At 49.0% G+C, this 16,095-nt stretch overlaps 1 protein-coding gene across 2 annotated transcripts in view; it reads left to right on the plus strand.

The window, feature by feature from the left end:
* Positions 1–10,663, plus strand: part of PTK7 (protein tyrosine kinase 7 (inactive)) — a 64,250-nt gene extending 53,587 nt beyond the window's left edge. For both annotated transcript variants that reach the window (NM_001192965.2, XM_010818186.4), the window contains exons 18-20: positions 7,815–7,966; positions 8,779–8,957; positions 9,667–10,663. In NM_001192965.2, the coding sequence (NP_001179894.1) occupies positions 7,815–7,966; positions 8,779–8,957; positions 9,667–9,827 (492 nt within the window). In that variant the 3' untranslated portion in view covers positions 9,828–10,663. The remainder of the gene's footprint in view (positions 1–7,814; positions 7,967–8,778; positions 8,958–9,666) is intronic.
* The last annotated feature ends 5,432 nt before the right edge of the window (positions 10,664–16,095 follow it).

Consider the following 16,095-nt stretch of genomic DNA (forward strand, 5'->3'; position numbering starts at 1 on the left):
TCCACGGTGACAATGATGTCACCACATAAGCAAGCAAAGCTCAGCGCAGGAGGCAGACTGCTGGGCCTCCTTTCCGGGTGACTGTTCCCAGCCTGGAGGCTGACCCGGGTCACGGCAAGGTGTGGCTGGTTGATCAGGCAGGAGGGTGGGGGGAACCCTGGCTGCCCTCGATCTCTCTGCAGGAGTAGCTCTGTGACCTTCAGGCTGACCTCTTCCCATCACAGGTGAATTCGCTGAGGCCCAGACAAGGCCAGTGGGCTGGCCTCCTGGCGTGGTGCCCCTGCCTCCATCTCTGAGAAGCCACAGGACAGTTTGCAGTGGCTGGAGATAGGATACCGCAGGACAGGATAGCTCTCGCCAGCTGGGTGGGATGTCAGGACCCCAGAGCTCACAAACGAGAGCACGCAGGGAACCAGTGAATTGTCATTGGGCCAGTCATGGTGCCCAGGGCCCTTGGCAATCCAAAATTGAGACCGTGGGGTGTCCTTGGGCACTAAGGATCTGGGGGGAGAGCTTGGGCAAATGAGTGCAGCACATGCTTTACAGACTTCAGATAAGATACGAAAAGTCAGCAAGAGACGTAAAGAACGTCATAAGAGATGTAAGAGACCTTGAAGGTGTCCATGTCCTTTAGGTGGACAGACAATCTGAACAAAGAAAGCCATTCAAATTCAAGTCTTCAGGATAAGAAGTAGGTGAATGGTGGGTGAAGAGGAGCCTAGGTATGTTGTTGTGGCTGGGACAGGGGCGGAGGCAAGGGACAGGAAGTCAGTTATTTCCTTCACGTGACCCGAGGGACTCTGGCTGAAATCATCACCACCTTTGCTGAAGATCTCTTGCACACTTTGTTGCCCGAGCATCTTGAACTTGATGGGGAAACTTCAATAAGTTGGTTTCCACACTCTCCGAGGACAGTATTCTGCATTGGATGGTGGGCGAAGGACGAGACACTGTAAATTTCTGGACCGTACCTCACACGTACGGCAGAATCTTTGCGAGTGGGATCTGAAGACCGAAAGTTTTCAAATAAGCTCTCCAGCTGATTCTTAAGCTAATTAAGGTTTAAGGAGCCCTGGGATAGGACAGTGGCTTGAAATGGTTTTGCTTAGAGACTTCTATAAGAAATGCATTTTGTGTCATGGCCCAGCACATGCCCCAACACACACACATACACATTTAAAGCTAAAATTAAGCTTTCACAACACTGTATTTGATGCTCTTAATATTTCTTATCCTATATTTATTTTTAATCCACTAAATTGGTCTTGAGAACTATATGGGTCTTTTTTTAAAGAAATTATTTATTTTTGGCCAAGCTGGGTCTTTGTTGCTGCACGTGGGCTTGCTTTAGTTGCAGAGAGTGGGGACCGCTCTCTAGTTGCGGTGCACGGGTTGCTTCTTGTGGTGGCTTCTCTTGTCCTCGAACATAGGCTCTGGGCTCTTCAGTTTCAGTGGTTGTAGCATGCAAGCTCAGAAGTCGAGACTTGCTGACTCTAGGGTGTGTAGGCTTCAGTAATTGTGACACCAGGGCTCAATAGTTGTGGTGCATAGGCTTAGTTGCTTCACCACATGTGGAATCTTCCCAGAGCAGGGATCGAACCTGGGTCCTCTGCATTGGCAAGCAGATTCCTATCCACTGCCCTAGCAGGGCTTCCCAGGTAGCTCAGCTGGTAAAGAATCCTCCTACAATGCAGGAGACCCCAGTTCAATTCCTGGGTTGGGAAGATCCCCTGGAGAAGGGATAGGCTACCCACTCCAGTATTCATGGGCTTCTCTGGTGGCTTTACTGTCTGATGGTAAACAATCCACCTGCAATGCGGAAGACCTGGGTTTGATCCCTGGGTTGGAAAGATCCCATGGAGGAGGGCATGGCAACCCACTCGAGTATTCTTGCCTGGAGAATCCCCGTGGACAGAGGAGACTGGCAGGGACTACAGTCTGTGGAGTCGCAAAAAGTCAAACACAACTGAGCGACTAAGCACAGCCCAGCACTAGCAGGGAAGTTCTCATGTGGGTTTTGACTGGTAGTTTGAAAAACTTCCTTTGGGGGATTCCGTGAAAATGAAAATCCTTAAGAAAGACACATTAAACCTTGTTAGATGGTTTCTCGTGCCAATAATGTAGTGAGCCGCTTTGCCACTTTATGTTTCTAGGGTCCTTCCTGAGAGGACAGAAGGAGAACACGATCAGATTTTAAAGGGAGACAGAGTGGTAGGCAGGCTGCTCCTTGGTCAGCTAGAGCTGGAATGAGAGTGCCGTGCTTGGTATGCGTGAGCTGGTGGGAGTCCCAGGAGGATTCCTGGTCCGAAATAGAGGAGATCAAAGATGTACGGGAACGTCCCTGGTGGTCCAATGGCTAAGACTCTGCACTCCCAGTGCGGGGGGCCCAGGTTTGATCCCTGGTCAGGGAGCTAGATCCCCCATACTGAAACCAAGCTAAGAGTTCATATGCCGCAACTAAATTTCCCACATACTGCAACTGAGACCCTAAATAAATACATAAAATATGTTTACAAAGAACATATGAGGGCCCTAGGTATTGGCATGGTTGTAGGTGATGTGCGTTGGTGTGGTTGATAAGGTGAAGGGGGTTTTGAAATCTGAGCCCTGTAACCTGTGACTTCCTCGTGGATCACCTGCAGACTAATGACGGGCAGGAGCAGTCTAGTACACCTGCTGGACCCACTTTTGCTTTAAGCAGTCAGAAGCTGGACGGGAAGCGCCGGCTGTCTGAGAAGACCCAGGAAGTGTCACAGGGGCTTGGCCAGAACTCAGGCGAGCCCCCAGGGTATAAAAGTTGGAAGGAAGGGTGGGTTACCAAAGTGCAAGTCTTTGTAACGGTGTTTGAAGATTAATCCCGTGGCCATCTGATGGCGGCTCGCCCAGCAATAGGAAAACGCTTAATTGGCTGGGGTTGGCAGATTCTCTTTTACTGTCCTCGCTCAGCCAGTATTTCCAGAAACACTGCCTCTCTGGAAAGGTAGCAAGTTAGTCACCGAGCCAAGTCCTCTCTCTTCTGCTCCCATGACTTGCAGCAGATTGAGGAGCCTGTGAGCCAGAGCAGAGAGGGCCGGCTGAGGAGGAAGGCGAGTCCGCTGAGAGCTCGTGACAAAAGCCTTTGTCTGCTGTTTAGTGACGACCAGGCAAGACTGGACAGTGCCCTGGGGTTCTGGCGCCTGAAGTGGAGTGTCCATTTCTGAGGCCTTTTTACCATCAATGGTACTTGAAGCTTTCTGAGGATGACAGCCTGGGAGCCGGAGCTCTTGGGGGAGCACAGTCTCTGCTTTTCCTTGGAGATAAACTGTCGGGCCCTGCACCCAGGGAGGGCTCAGTCATCCTGGTGGACCCATTGACCTGACCTCTCCTCACTGGCCCGCACAGTCATTTGGAAGCTCTCCAGAGATTTTGTGGCTTCACCTTAAACAAAAATTATTATTATTTCATTTGTCTGCACCTGCTGTTGTAGTGGCACACAGCGTGTGGAATCTCTACTTGTGACCTGCAAACTCTTAGTTACGGCATGTGGGATCTAGTTCCCTGACCAGGGATTGAACTCAGGCCCCCTGACTTGGGAGTGTGGAGTCCTAGCCACTGGACCACCAGTGAAGTCCTGTGGCTTCCCTTTTGATAAAGAAAATGCACCAGGAAGATGAGCTTTCCTGCTTGTGGCCCAAGTTCAGCCTGTCTGCACGTGCAGTGTCGGTCGATACATTGGATCTTTAGCGTGTCCAGGCTGGTCATGGTTCAGGTCAGCACTGCTTAATAGAACTTCCCTCGGTGGTAGAAACATTCCATACCTGTGCCATCCAGTGCGGAAGGCCCCAGCCCTGTGGGGTTATTGAGCACTTAGGATGTGGCTAGAGAGACTGAGGAACTGAATTTTTATGTTATGAAGCTTTTATTAACTTAAGTAGCTGGGAGCTACTGTTTTGGACAGTTGAGGTATAGATCGTTTTTGTTTGTTTGTTAAAATGTCTGTTTATTTGACTGGACCGGGTCCTGGCTGCAGCACATGTGATCTTCAGGTGTGGCGTGTGGGATTGTTAGCTGCTAGTCGTGACACATGGACTCTCTGTTCCAGCATGTGGGATCTAGTTCCCTGACCAGGGATCGGACCTGAGTCCCCTGCATTGGGAGCACAGAGTCTTAGCCACTGCACTACGAGGGATGTCCCTATTGTTTTTTTTTAAACTATTCTTGACTGAGACCCACAGTAGCAAAAAAAAAAAAAGGCGCTTTTTTTACATCACAACGCAACATAGACATATGAAGAAGGTTCCATGAATGATACTGACCCTTACTGAGTATGATGCTCTCTGATATTTTCAATTCCCCCCAAAAAATGCTGATGAAAATTCACTAAGTGGGTTTTGTGACATACTAATAGGTTGTGACCACAGTTAGCAAACCTCTCGTGGGGGCAGCGAAGCCTGCAGGGATCTCATGGGCCAGAGCATGCAGACCGAGGTCTGCTTTTAGAGTGACCCTGCTGCCAGTGTGTTCGGACTCGGGTCCTCTGTCTGCCCCGCAGTGACCCTGGGAGCCAGGCCAGTGAAGCTGCTCGGAATCAGCCTGGGATGCGGAGGGGCCCGTCCACAGGCAGCAGCCCACCGCTTGCCTCACTGATGGCAGATTGCCGTTCCTGGGGCCCCTGCGTGGTGAGGTGACCCAGGAGGGCCAGCTGCAGTGCTGAGGGAAGAGCCAGGCTTTGGCATCAGCCCGGACTGTGGGCAAAGCTGAGGAGCCCACCTCACAGGGAGCAGGCAGGGGAGCAGCCAGCCTGGCTTAGCAAGTGCCCTGACCCCCTCTCTCTGACTCCTTCCTGCCCTGGGGTAAGGCGGGAGCAGCCCCTTGACCACTCACATTCACTTTTGCTCCCTTTTGAACTTCAGGGACAAAGAATCACACTAAACATAACCAGACAATATCAGGTGTGTCCAGGGTGGTATGGCTGTGTGTGTGTGCCTATTCAGTCGCTTTAGTCGTGTCTGACTCTTCTGAGACCTCATGGACTATAGCTCACCCCATGGACTGTAGCCCCATGGACTGTCCACTTAGCCTGGTGGACAGAAAATCCTCTGTCCATGGGATTTTCCAGGCAAGAATACTGGAGTGCATTGCCATTTCCTCCTCAGGGCATCTTCCTGACCCAGAGATCAAACTCATGTCTCCTGCTGCTCCTGCTGTATTGCAGGCAGATTCTTTACCAGTGAGCCACCCAAGAAGCCCTGGTATAATCTTGGTTAATCTGTGACATATTCTCATTGGTCCACACACAGGCTGCTTTTGTTTCTTATTATTTTTTATGTGTTTGTTGGCCTCTGTGTGTATGTTTGATTAAACTTCATTTTGATATTTCAGACTTAAAAGACTATAATAATAAGGTTCAAGGAACGCCTATCGACCCTTTATCCAGATTCAGTTGTTTATTTTGCCTAGTTTGCTTTATTCTTCTCTATATATATTATGATTTTTATGCATTTTTCTGAACCATTGGAGATAAGCTGAAGGCTGACTTTTGACATTTTACAATAAGATATATGGCAAATGATACCTTGTTGGGTCTTAATTAGTATTTTCTTGATCACCGATGACACTGGTCATTGGCCACGTTCTCTGTTTTTCTTTTGGCTGGATTGCGTGGCGTGTAGGATCTTAGTTCCCCTACCAGGGATCGAACCCATGCCCTGCTGCAGTAGAAGTGTGGAATTCTAACCTCTGGACTGCCAGGGAATTCCCAGGCCATGTTCTTCTCATCTTTTTGCGATCACACGTGTGACGGGTGGCTACTCCCTTATAGCTGCCCTGAGTGTGTCTGTGCTGGAAGAGACACAGCTGGCCAGTAAGTGACCTTCCACAGGGACCTCTCTGCATTTCCGTTTGCCTTGTTTTTATACGCAGGGAAATGCTGCATGTTCTGTGTCCCTCAGTGTCCTCCCAAGGTTTAGATAAGGTGGCAGAGGTGAAGGGGCCGTTGGCCTTTACAAGCACTCCCTGGCGCCCTGACTTTACCTTTGTTTGGTGTGGTTCACCTTCCCCCTAGGTGATGGCACCCTCCTGCAGGTACCGTTCTTACCTCCTAGACTGCCTTCTCACCAGGAGCCCAGTCTTGCCATCCCTGTTGTATTCCATCAGCACTCAGTTGTATGGCATTCAGTAGATGCTCAATTAATATGCATCCAATGCATTGATGTGTATTTTTTAAATGTTAATGTATCTTAATTATAATTACATTTAATATACTATATTATGGGCTTCCCCAATGGCTCAGTGGGTAAAGAATCTGCCTGCGATGCAGGAGACACAGGAGATGTGGGTTCGATCCCCCAGATTGGGAAGATCCCCTGGAGAATGGCAACCCACTCTAGTATTCTTGCCTAGAATGGACAGAGGAGCCTGGCAGGCTATAGTCCAAAGGGTCCCAAAGAGTTGGATACGACCAAGTGGCTAAACACAGCACGTAATGTATTATATACACTACATGGACACGGCTCAAACATTTTAAAAAGGTAGCAGCGAAAATCTCCCCAGCTGTCTTACATTTTATTTGTTTCTACACTTTGGAAGATAATTTTACATTATTTTCTAATGCTGAAGCTGCTTACAGTCCCTGACCCTATGTGAGGTATTTTAGAGAAACTCATGCATGTATACACTCATAAGAACCTTCAGAGCAGCGCTGTTCTCAATAGCCAAAATTTGTGTGGGGGTGGGAGTGGAAACACAAATGTCGTCCGGCCCTACAAAGAATAAATTATGGGGACTTCCCTGGTGCTCCAGTGGCTGAGACTCTGAGCTGCTAATGTAGGGGGCCAGGGTTTGATCCCTGGCGGGGGAGCGAGATCCCACATGCTGTAGTTAAGAGTTTGTATGCGGCAACTAAGACCCAATGCAGCCAAATAAATAGATATTTTTAAAATAGACATTTTAAAAAAGAACAAAGAAGTTACGATATATTTATGATGAAAAACAACTCAGTACCATGATATCCCAAAAAAGGGTGACTCTCCCAATGTTAAGTGAAAGAATCCAGGTACAAAAAAGATACACATTTTTGTTGCTTCCAGCTTTATCTGGTTCTCAAACAGGCCAAACTGAATTGCACTGTTGAGGAACATATGCGTAAGTGGTAAAACTATAAAGAACAGCCAAGAAATTATTATCCCAGAACGATGGTGATTACCTCTTGAGAAAAGGGGAGAATTCGTGATGGGGAAGGAGTCAATGGGGGTTTTCGGGGGGGCCTAGCATTGTTGATTTTTGTGTTTTTTTTTTTAACTTGATGTCTGTTAACTGAGTGTGGGTGTTATAATTATTCATGAAAGTAGACATATATTTAGTGAACTTTTCTATATGTAGTTCGCAACAAAAAATAGAAACCGAGTTTCCCTACTTTCTCTCTCTGGCCTTCGTCCCCCTTCTCAGAGGCAACCAGTCTGTGTATGTATGTGGGTGTGTATATCTACGTTCACTTATACACAAATTTTATACACAGATATGATTGTTTTTTAATATTATACGTTTTTTTTTCATTCAGCAGCTGGTTACCGTGTGTTCTTCCCACCCCGTCTGCCACTCACTCAGTCTAGCACCTGCTGTGCGTGGGGGGAGCACTTCATTTCATTAAATTCAGTTCTTCCAAGGACCCAGGAGGCAGGTCCTTTTATGAGAAGGAAACAGGCTATTGGGCCTCTGCTCTGGGGCTTCCTAAGCATCGTGTTAACGGCCCTGAGACCCCACCAAGGGCTGTGTCAAGGGCAGTTCCGGAAACCCGCGGCCCTGGGCTGCTCTGACGGGCCCCTTCCTCGTTCCAGGTGGGCCTCTGCACCCAGGTGGCCCTGGGCATGGAGCACCTGTCCAACAACCGCTTTGTGCACAAAGACCTAGCCGCCCGCAACTGCCTGGTCAGCGCCCAGAGACAGGTGAAGGTTTCGGCCCTGGGGCTCAGCAAGGACGTGTACAACAGGTAGGGGGCGTGGGTGGGGTGGCGAGGGGCGGAGGGCAGACACAGCTGGGCCAGCAGAGGGGCCTAGTCCAAAGCTGGAGGGCCTGGGGGAGGGGGCCCAGACCCCTCCCACCCTCTCCCAAGGGTGCACAGGCACCCCAGCCCGTCGACCTCAGCTCCCTGACCTTACGCTTTTCTCTAGTGATAAAAAATTACAAATCTTTAAAAAGAAGAACTAGTCAAACTTTATAGCAATTTCTATATAATTTAACTATCCATAGGGGTCCCTCTGTTACTTCCTGAATTCAGTCATTATTCTTTGCAAGCCTAAGACTTAAAGCTCAGCACCCACGGCCAGAGATCATTCTGGAATACATGCTTACATAGTGCCTTCAGGAACCCCCCAACACCCCGAGTCATCCCAGCTCTGACTCACCACGGTTCGTCTGGCTGTTGCTTTAGTCATGGTTGGTTTATCACCAGTAAAGTTCTTTAAAATTTCTTTCCACTTAACATATGCATTTTTCACACTCTTAAACTGACAAAGTATGTATGACTAGAAGCTTTTAAAAAATACTGATATGTTGGCAAAGTCTGATTCTTAAGGGGATGTTTTAACCATCAGACCCCACACGGATGCCTCTAGATTTCATCTGGTGTATGTATGCCCCCACTGCTTGCTAAACAAAAATGTTTCCAATTTCCCAGGATGCCTTGAAACAGGAAACCTGGGCTCCAGCCCGGGTGTGAGACCAGACCCTTGGGGTGAGGCTGGGGTCCCAGGCCATGCCCCTCTCCCCACCCCACTGCCTCTGTGTCCTCCTGTCCCGCAGTGAGTACTACCACTTCCGCCAGGCCTGGGTGCCCCTGCGCTGGATGCCCCCCGAGGCCATCCTGGAGGGTGACTTCTCCACCAAGTCTGACGTCTGGGCTTTTGGCGTGCTGATGTGGGAGGTGTTCACCCACGGGGAGATGCCCCATGGTGGGCAGGCAGACGACGAGGTGCTGGCAGGTAGGCAGCTGTATTTCCAGGGGCCAGTTCACCGTGTTCTCTCGGTGGAGAGCTTACTCGGGGTCCTGGGGCCAGTTCAGCCGGCCTCCCCTCAGGGCTGGTGTCCACAGGTACGTGGATATGACCGTTCCACTTGTGAGATTCCTGACACGCATTCATACCGCTTGGTGAATAGCCCTTGTCCCTGTCGTGGTCACTCTAGCCACTCTTATGCCTGCCCATCGACCCCACTTAGGCCCCTGTGCACTGGCTGCTTCTTGTGCAGCGTGGACCCTGCCCCCGCCCGCCAGTGGGAACTGTCACCAGGGAAGGCCCTTTGCTTCAGTTGCAAGATACTTGCCAAGAACTGCTTGAATCTTTTTCTCACCCGCACTGTCCAGTGCCCCGGAGAGTCTCCCTCTTGTGGCTGCCTTTGGGAACTGCAGGCTCCGCATAGTGTTGGCAAGCATGCATGCTCAGTCACTCCAACTCTTTGGGACCCCGTGGACTGTAGCCTGCCAGGCTTCTCTGTCCATGGAATTTTCCTAGGCAAGAATGCTGGAGCGGTTTGCCATTTCCTACTTCAGGGGATCTTCCTGACCCAGGGATCAAAGCTGTGTCTCCCTACATTGGCAGCTGGATTCTTGACCCTTGAGCCACCTGGAAAGCCCACCGAGTATTGGACAGGTGGCTAAATATTTTGACTACCCTTCTTTCCTTCTTTCTACAGACTTGCAGGCTGGGAAGGCCAGACTCCCGCAGCCTGAGGGCTGCCCTTCCAAGCTGTACCGGCTGATGCAGCGGTGCTGGGCCCTCAGCCCCAAGGATCGGCCCTCCTTCAGTGAGATCGCTAACGCCCTGGGAGACAGCCCCGCAGACAGCAAGCCGTGAGGAGGGAGCCCAGGCAGGCTGTGCCTCAGGATGGCGTGGGCAGGGGAGGACTTCCTAGGGTGTGCCCACAGCATGAGGGGCTAGATCCCGGTCCTCCTGGGCCCTAGGGGCCCCGCCCTGGCACCACAGGCACTGCTGAGGACTGGCAGGGCCTGGGCTTTCTTCCTCTTCCCCACCTTCAGCCCTTCGGAGAGGCTGATTCGGACCCAGACTGGGTAGCTGGGGCCTTGGTCTGGGCAGCTTTCTCTGCCACCCCTACCCCATCAGGGACAGTGTGGGTGCCTCAGGTAACCCCAATTTCTGGCCTGGGTCTCCTCCTCTTGCCCGGGTCCAGTTCTGCCACCCACCTGCCAACTTCATTCCGGCGGGGTAGGGGTGTGTGGTGCTGGGCTGCGGGTGAGCTGGCTTCAAGGGAGTTCCTTAATATACTCAAGTCCTGCGTGGTTCTGGCCCCCCAGGGCCCACTTTGGGGTCTGCACTTGGATTGTGGAGGACACAGCCAGTGAGTCCTCCCGCGTGGACGCGAGGACTCTGACCCAGCCCCAAGTCTCCTCCCACCCTTCTCTCCTTTCCTCATCCTAAGTGCCTGGCAGATGAAGGAGTTTTCAGGAGCTTTTGACACTATATAACCCGCCCTTTTTTGTATGCACCGTGGGCGGCTTTTGTATGTAAATTGCAGCGCGGGGTGGGAGGGCATGGAAGGTGGGGGTTGGTCCTGGAGGAGACAGGACGGTGGCCCCCCCACCCCACACCTTTATTGTTGTTGTTGTTTGTTTGTTTTGGTTTTTTTTTTTTTTTTACACTCGCTGCTCTCAATAAAGAAGCCTTTTTTACAACCTGCTTCTGATGCTCACTCCCTCCCGTTGTCCATAAATGATGTTCCTCCTTCCCTTGCACATCAGAAGGAGCCGTGTGCCTTCTCGGTGCCTGGCGTGGGGGTGCTACGGCAGGGATACCTCGTGGACACGGGCTCTGGTCTCTGGTTTGTGGAGCAGTTGGAAACTTTTTTTTTTTGGTCGTGCTGCTCAGCTTTTGGATCTTAATTGCCGAGTCAAAGAATTGAACCCAGGCTATGGCAGTGAAAAAGTGGAGTCCTTAACCACTCAACCACCAATTCTCTCAAGGAACAATTGAGAATGCGGGCTCAGAGGAGGCAGTCTTGTTTCTCTGATCCTGTGTTGTTCTCTGATGCCAACTAATTATTCTCTGCTGGCTGGCCACGTACTCACATTCAGGTGGTGCGTGTAGACATCCACATGTGAGGGTGGGATAGGAGGAGTTAATGATACCTTCCGGTCTCTGAATCCCTTCAAGACTCTAGGAAGGTGGTGAACAAGACAGGACTGAGCAAAGATGCATTTAATGCCTCACTGCTCCAGAGCTTTCAGCCTCAACTGGTTTGATTCCTGGCTCTTCCTTGCCCAGACCTCTCGTGCCATCAGTCACCCTCTCCCAGACTGGAACTTCAGCATGGTTTCCCATCCACGAGAAATGAGTCCTGACCTCTGGAATTGTTCTGGTTCCTGCTGTTCCTCACCAGATGTTTCAGTAATGAAAAGAACAGCTGGGACTTCCCTGGTGGTCCAGTGGCTAGGACTCCACACTCCCGATGTAGGTTCGCTCCCTGGTCAGGGAAGTAGATCCTACATGCCACAACTAAGACCTGGCACTTCTGAATTAATAAAATATTTTTAAAAAGAATAGGTAATATTTATTAAATACTTGTTTTGTACCAGTCACTTTGCTAAGCACTTAATATGCATGATCTCATATTGAATTTGTTTGACCACTCTGTTAGCTGGATTTTATTGTCCCCTGTTCACACATTTGGGAGGCAAGGTAGTTTCCGTGAGGTCACCCAACTGGTAAGTGAGCCACTCTTGTGAATATACAGTGTGGTCCATCATCATGTGTTGTAGTGAAAAAATCCAGAGCAATTTATCTAGAACAGTGTTTTTCAAACTGTGGGTTGCACCCGGCAGTAAAAAAAAAATGAAATGTAATAAAAACTGTCAGAGTACATTATATACCTTATGGGTAAGTATTGTTTTACAAATTTTGTGTGTTGTATTTGGTATGTGTTTGGGGGTGTTGACTTATGTCTTAGTTATTACAGTGGTGCTTCTGCATAAAAAACCCACATCTCACACGAACAATCTATTTTCCTCAATGATAGTCTGCAAGTTGGTGAGGTTTGGTTGACCTTGACTAGACTTCGCTGCGTTCACCCAGGCTTGGTACCAGGTTGTAGGTCTAGCTTGGGTCTCCTCTCCTGGCCCCATGCCATGCTTTCATGGAGGAGCAGGGGCATAAGAAGTCCCATCAGGTCATGCCAGCACATTCATTTACTTATTTATGGCTGTGCTGTGTCTTCGTAGCTGCGCTCAGGCTTTGTCCAGTTGTGACGAGTGGGGACTACTCTTTGGTCGTGGTGCGTGGGCTTCTCATTGTGGTGGCTTCTTTTGTTGCAGAGCATGGGCTCTAAGTGTGGGCTCAGTAGTTGTGGTGCCTGGGCTTAGTTGCTCCAAGACATGTGGAATCTTCCGGACCAGGGATCAAACTTTGGTCCCCTGGATTGGTAGACAGATTCTTTTTTTTTTTTTGGTAGACAGATTCTTAACCACTGGACCCCTGGAGTGGTCCCATGCTAGCACATTTAAAAGTGTAAGTGTATTAACATTTTACCAGCCAAAACGAGTCACAAGTCAAAACCCAACACCAGCACCAGAAAGGATGTGGATATCTCATTCCAACCCAAGTGTGAAAAGTGGGTGCAATAATTGAATTCACCCCAGTTTGCCATGTTAAAAATGATCTGTGGTTGAAATTCTGGGAAGGCAGTACTCTAGAAAGTCATTCATCACTTGAGCATCTTCTAACACCTGGTCTTCTTTGACTGCTCTACAGCCACTAACACAGCGGGTTACCTCTGCCTTTTTGGGGTGCTGCGTCATTGTATCATGCAGGATCTTTCAGTGTGGTGTGTGGGCTCTCTAGCTGTGGTGCACGGGCTCAGTAGATATGGCACCCTCGGGCTTAGTTGCCCCAGGGCACGTAGGATCTTAGTTGCCTGACCTGGGATTGAACCCACATCCCGGCATTGCAGGGTGGATTCTTAACCACTGGACCACCAGGAAGCCCCCACATCTGTCTTTTTGAACTCTGCTGCCTTGCCTTTGGTGACGGTACCCCCTGTACACTTTCTCTAACCAGGCCTTCTACAGCCCTGGTTGTGGCTTCCCTCTTCTGCCTGCTCCAGGGATGGCTGTTCTCCTGATTTCTGTCCTTGGCCTTCCTCTCTCTACGTTCTCAGCCTCAGGAATCTCCTCTTACCTCATGTGGCTTTAACTGGCCCTCCAGTGTGGACAGTTCCCAAAGCATTAGCTTCATTTCCAACCTCTACCTCAAGCTTTAGATTCACACTCCCTTTTTTCTAACAGGACATTTCTCTCTACCTGTTTCCCTGGGCCCAAACTGAACTTAACCTCTCTCTCAAACCTGTTCCTCCAGGCAAGTTCCGTGTTTCCATTGTTGGTACCATGGTTTATAGAGGAGTCATCCTTACTTAGAATCTCAACCCACCATGAACCATCTTTGAGCTCTCCATGCAGCTCATCACCAAGATCCATTTATTCTCCCTCTACTCTGTTTCTATCTTTGCTTAGTTTTAAGGGAATTTTTTTTTTTTTTTTGCATAAAAGTAATACCGGGGACTTCCCTGGTGGTCCGGTAGCTAAGACTCTGTGCTCCCAGTGCGGGGGCCCTGGGTTCCATCTCTGGTCAGGGAACTAGATCCCGCATGCTGCCACTAAAGACACCACATGCTGCAGCTGAAAGATCCCAAGTGCCACAACTAAGACCCGGTATAGCCAAATAAAAAATTTTTAAAGTAGATCATGGAAGAAGTCAAGTGGTACAGATTTGTATAAAGCAAAAAACACATTCCTCTAGTCCCCAAAACCCACTCTCTGGTGGTGAGCACAATGCGTGTTTGCAGCGTGGCTGTCCTGACTTTTCCTGGGGACACTGACTTATGACCTTTTCATTCCCACTAACACTGCCATTGAGACCTCTTTTCTTCTACGTGAAGTTAAGAATCCCTATGTAAAGGTTAATCCCCAATGCAAACAGTTTTGTTTATTGGCTGCGCTGGGTCTTCGTTGCTTTGTGCAGGCTTTCTTTAATTGCCATCAGTGAGGGCTGCTCTTCTTGCAGTGTGCAGTGTTTCTCATTGTGATGGCTTCTCTTGTCGCAGAGCGCAGGCTCTAGAGCGCACTGGCTTCAGTCATTGCGGCTTGCAAGCTTTAGGGCACAGGCTCAGTAGCTGCGGTGCGCAGGCTTATTTGCTCCACTATATATGGAATATTCCCAGACTAGGGATCAAACCTGTGTCCCCTGCATTGGCGGGCAGATTCTTATCTACTGCACTACCCGGGAAGTCTGAAAACAATTTTTTCCCCCAACTTATTTCGCTTCGCTGGGTCTTGGTTGCTCAGTTGTGGCATGTAGAATCTAGTTCCCTGACCAGGGATGGAGCTGGGGTCCCTGTGTTGGGAGCTCGGAGTCTTAGCTACTGGGAGCTTGGAGTCTTAGCTACTCGGAGTCTTAGCTACTGGAACTTACCAGAGAAGTTCCATGAAAATATTTTCAGAGTGTTAGCAATTTTTTGTGTGTGTGTGATAGCAATTTTTTAAAAGCAATCTTAAATTTGTTCTGATTTTATTTGAGTGATAAAAATCTGGAGAAAGAAAGGTCAGGTGGGAATGGTATAGAATGAGGAGAGCTGGCTGGAATCTTGATGCCCTTCTGGAGGTCCTTCATGGTCTGGATGGACAGGGGGCTACTGCAGTCGAGGCCTTATCTGAGAGGCACCAAACTCACATTCCAGGGAGGCCAGGAAGGGAACTTATCTGAGTTCAGTGGGCTGTGCGGAGTCTGTGAGGAACCTGAGAGCAAATGCCTCTTCTATGGCCATCGTTCAGCTGCCCTCCAGCCTTTTGTGTCCTTGTGGTCACGTAGGTCCAGGGGTGCTAAAAATTCCAATTTTTTGAGAAAGGCTGTATATTCAGATTTTTATGTAAAATACCCTGATTTGAAAATATTCTGTGGTTGAAATAAAACACACCTATAAACCATTTTTTTTTGTTTTAATCATTGTGTTTGCCTTTTTTTAATTTGGCTGCACCAGTTCTCAGTTGCAGTAGGCAGGATATTCGATCTTTGCAGCAGGTGGTATCTAGTTCCCTGACCAGGGATCAAACCCAGGCCCCCTGCACAGGGAGCGTGGCATCTTAGCCACTGGACCACCAGGGAGGTCCCTGATCCAGTTTTCACTTTAACTTTATCCAACAATCAGCAGTTTTGTTTCCTGAACCTGCAGTAATGTAGTATGGGTGGAAGTCTACCCTCCTCCTTCCCCTTGCCCCCCGCCCCCCAGCTCTGGTTTCAAAGGGTCATGAAGATGAAGCCATGGCAAGCTGGCAAAGGAGCTGTGGCACTAATACTGGTGGTGGCACTGACACAGGGGTTGGGTGAAATGGGAGACCCATAAACCTCTGGGAAGGGAAGCCGAGTATGCTCACTGTGGACCCCTTTCCCTGTGGACGTGGCAGGCAGCTGTGGTTCTCTGCTGAGTGGGCTGTCCACCCTTTGTGTGTCTAAACTAGGCATCTCAAACAGAGAAGTATTTAGATCCCGACAGCTGTGGTAAGACTGTGAGGCTCAGACAAACCCCAAGCAACCATTTGTAGCCCCTGAAACCCGTCTGGAACCTATTTATCTATTTGACCTGTTCTTCCTCTTGAGCTTACACATTCCATATGTTTAACTACCTGTTGTGTGGAGTAAATTAGGAAAAGAGGAGGGAAAAAACTCCTTAAAAAACTATTAGGAAAGGGGGATGAGGAGGGCTCTTAATTCCTGTATTTAGGGGTTTGATGAAAAAGCCGTGTTTTTAGTTATATTTGTGCATGTATGTATGTATATATACACACGATATCTCACAAATCTTGAACATACTTAATTTCAGTATTTTTCAAAGTCTTGGATTGCAATTCACAGTAAGATATGCAGTTGACATTGTTATCTAGTACACACACATTGAACTGTATGAAATCAGCAGTATTCTACCCTTGACCTATAAAATGGCAACTTTATATTGTTCAAACTAAAAATAATACAAAGAGAAGTTTTACACCATAATATTTACTCTTGTTTTTTGTGAGACCCATTAAATTAATAATAATTTACATGCTGGCTGCAGTATACT

Source organism: Bos taurus, chromosome 23, assembly GCF_002263795.3.
Source record: "Bos taurus isolate L1 Dominette 01449 registration number 42190680 breed Hereford chromosome 23, ARS-UCD2.0, whole genome shotgun sequence".
Classification (NCBI taxonomy): domain Eukaryota; kingdom Metazoa; phylum Chordata; class Mammalia; order Artiodactyla; family Bovidae; genus Bos; species Bos taurus.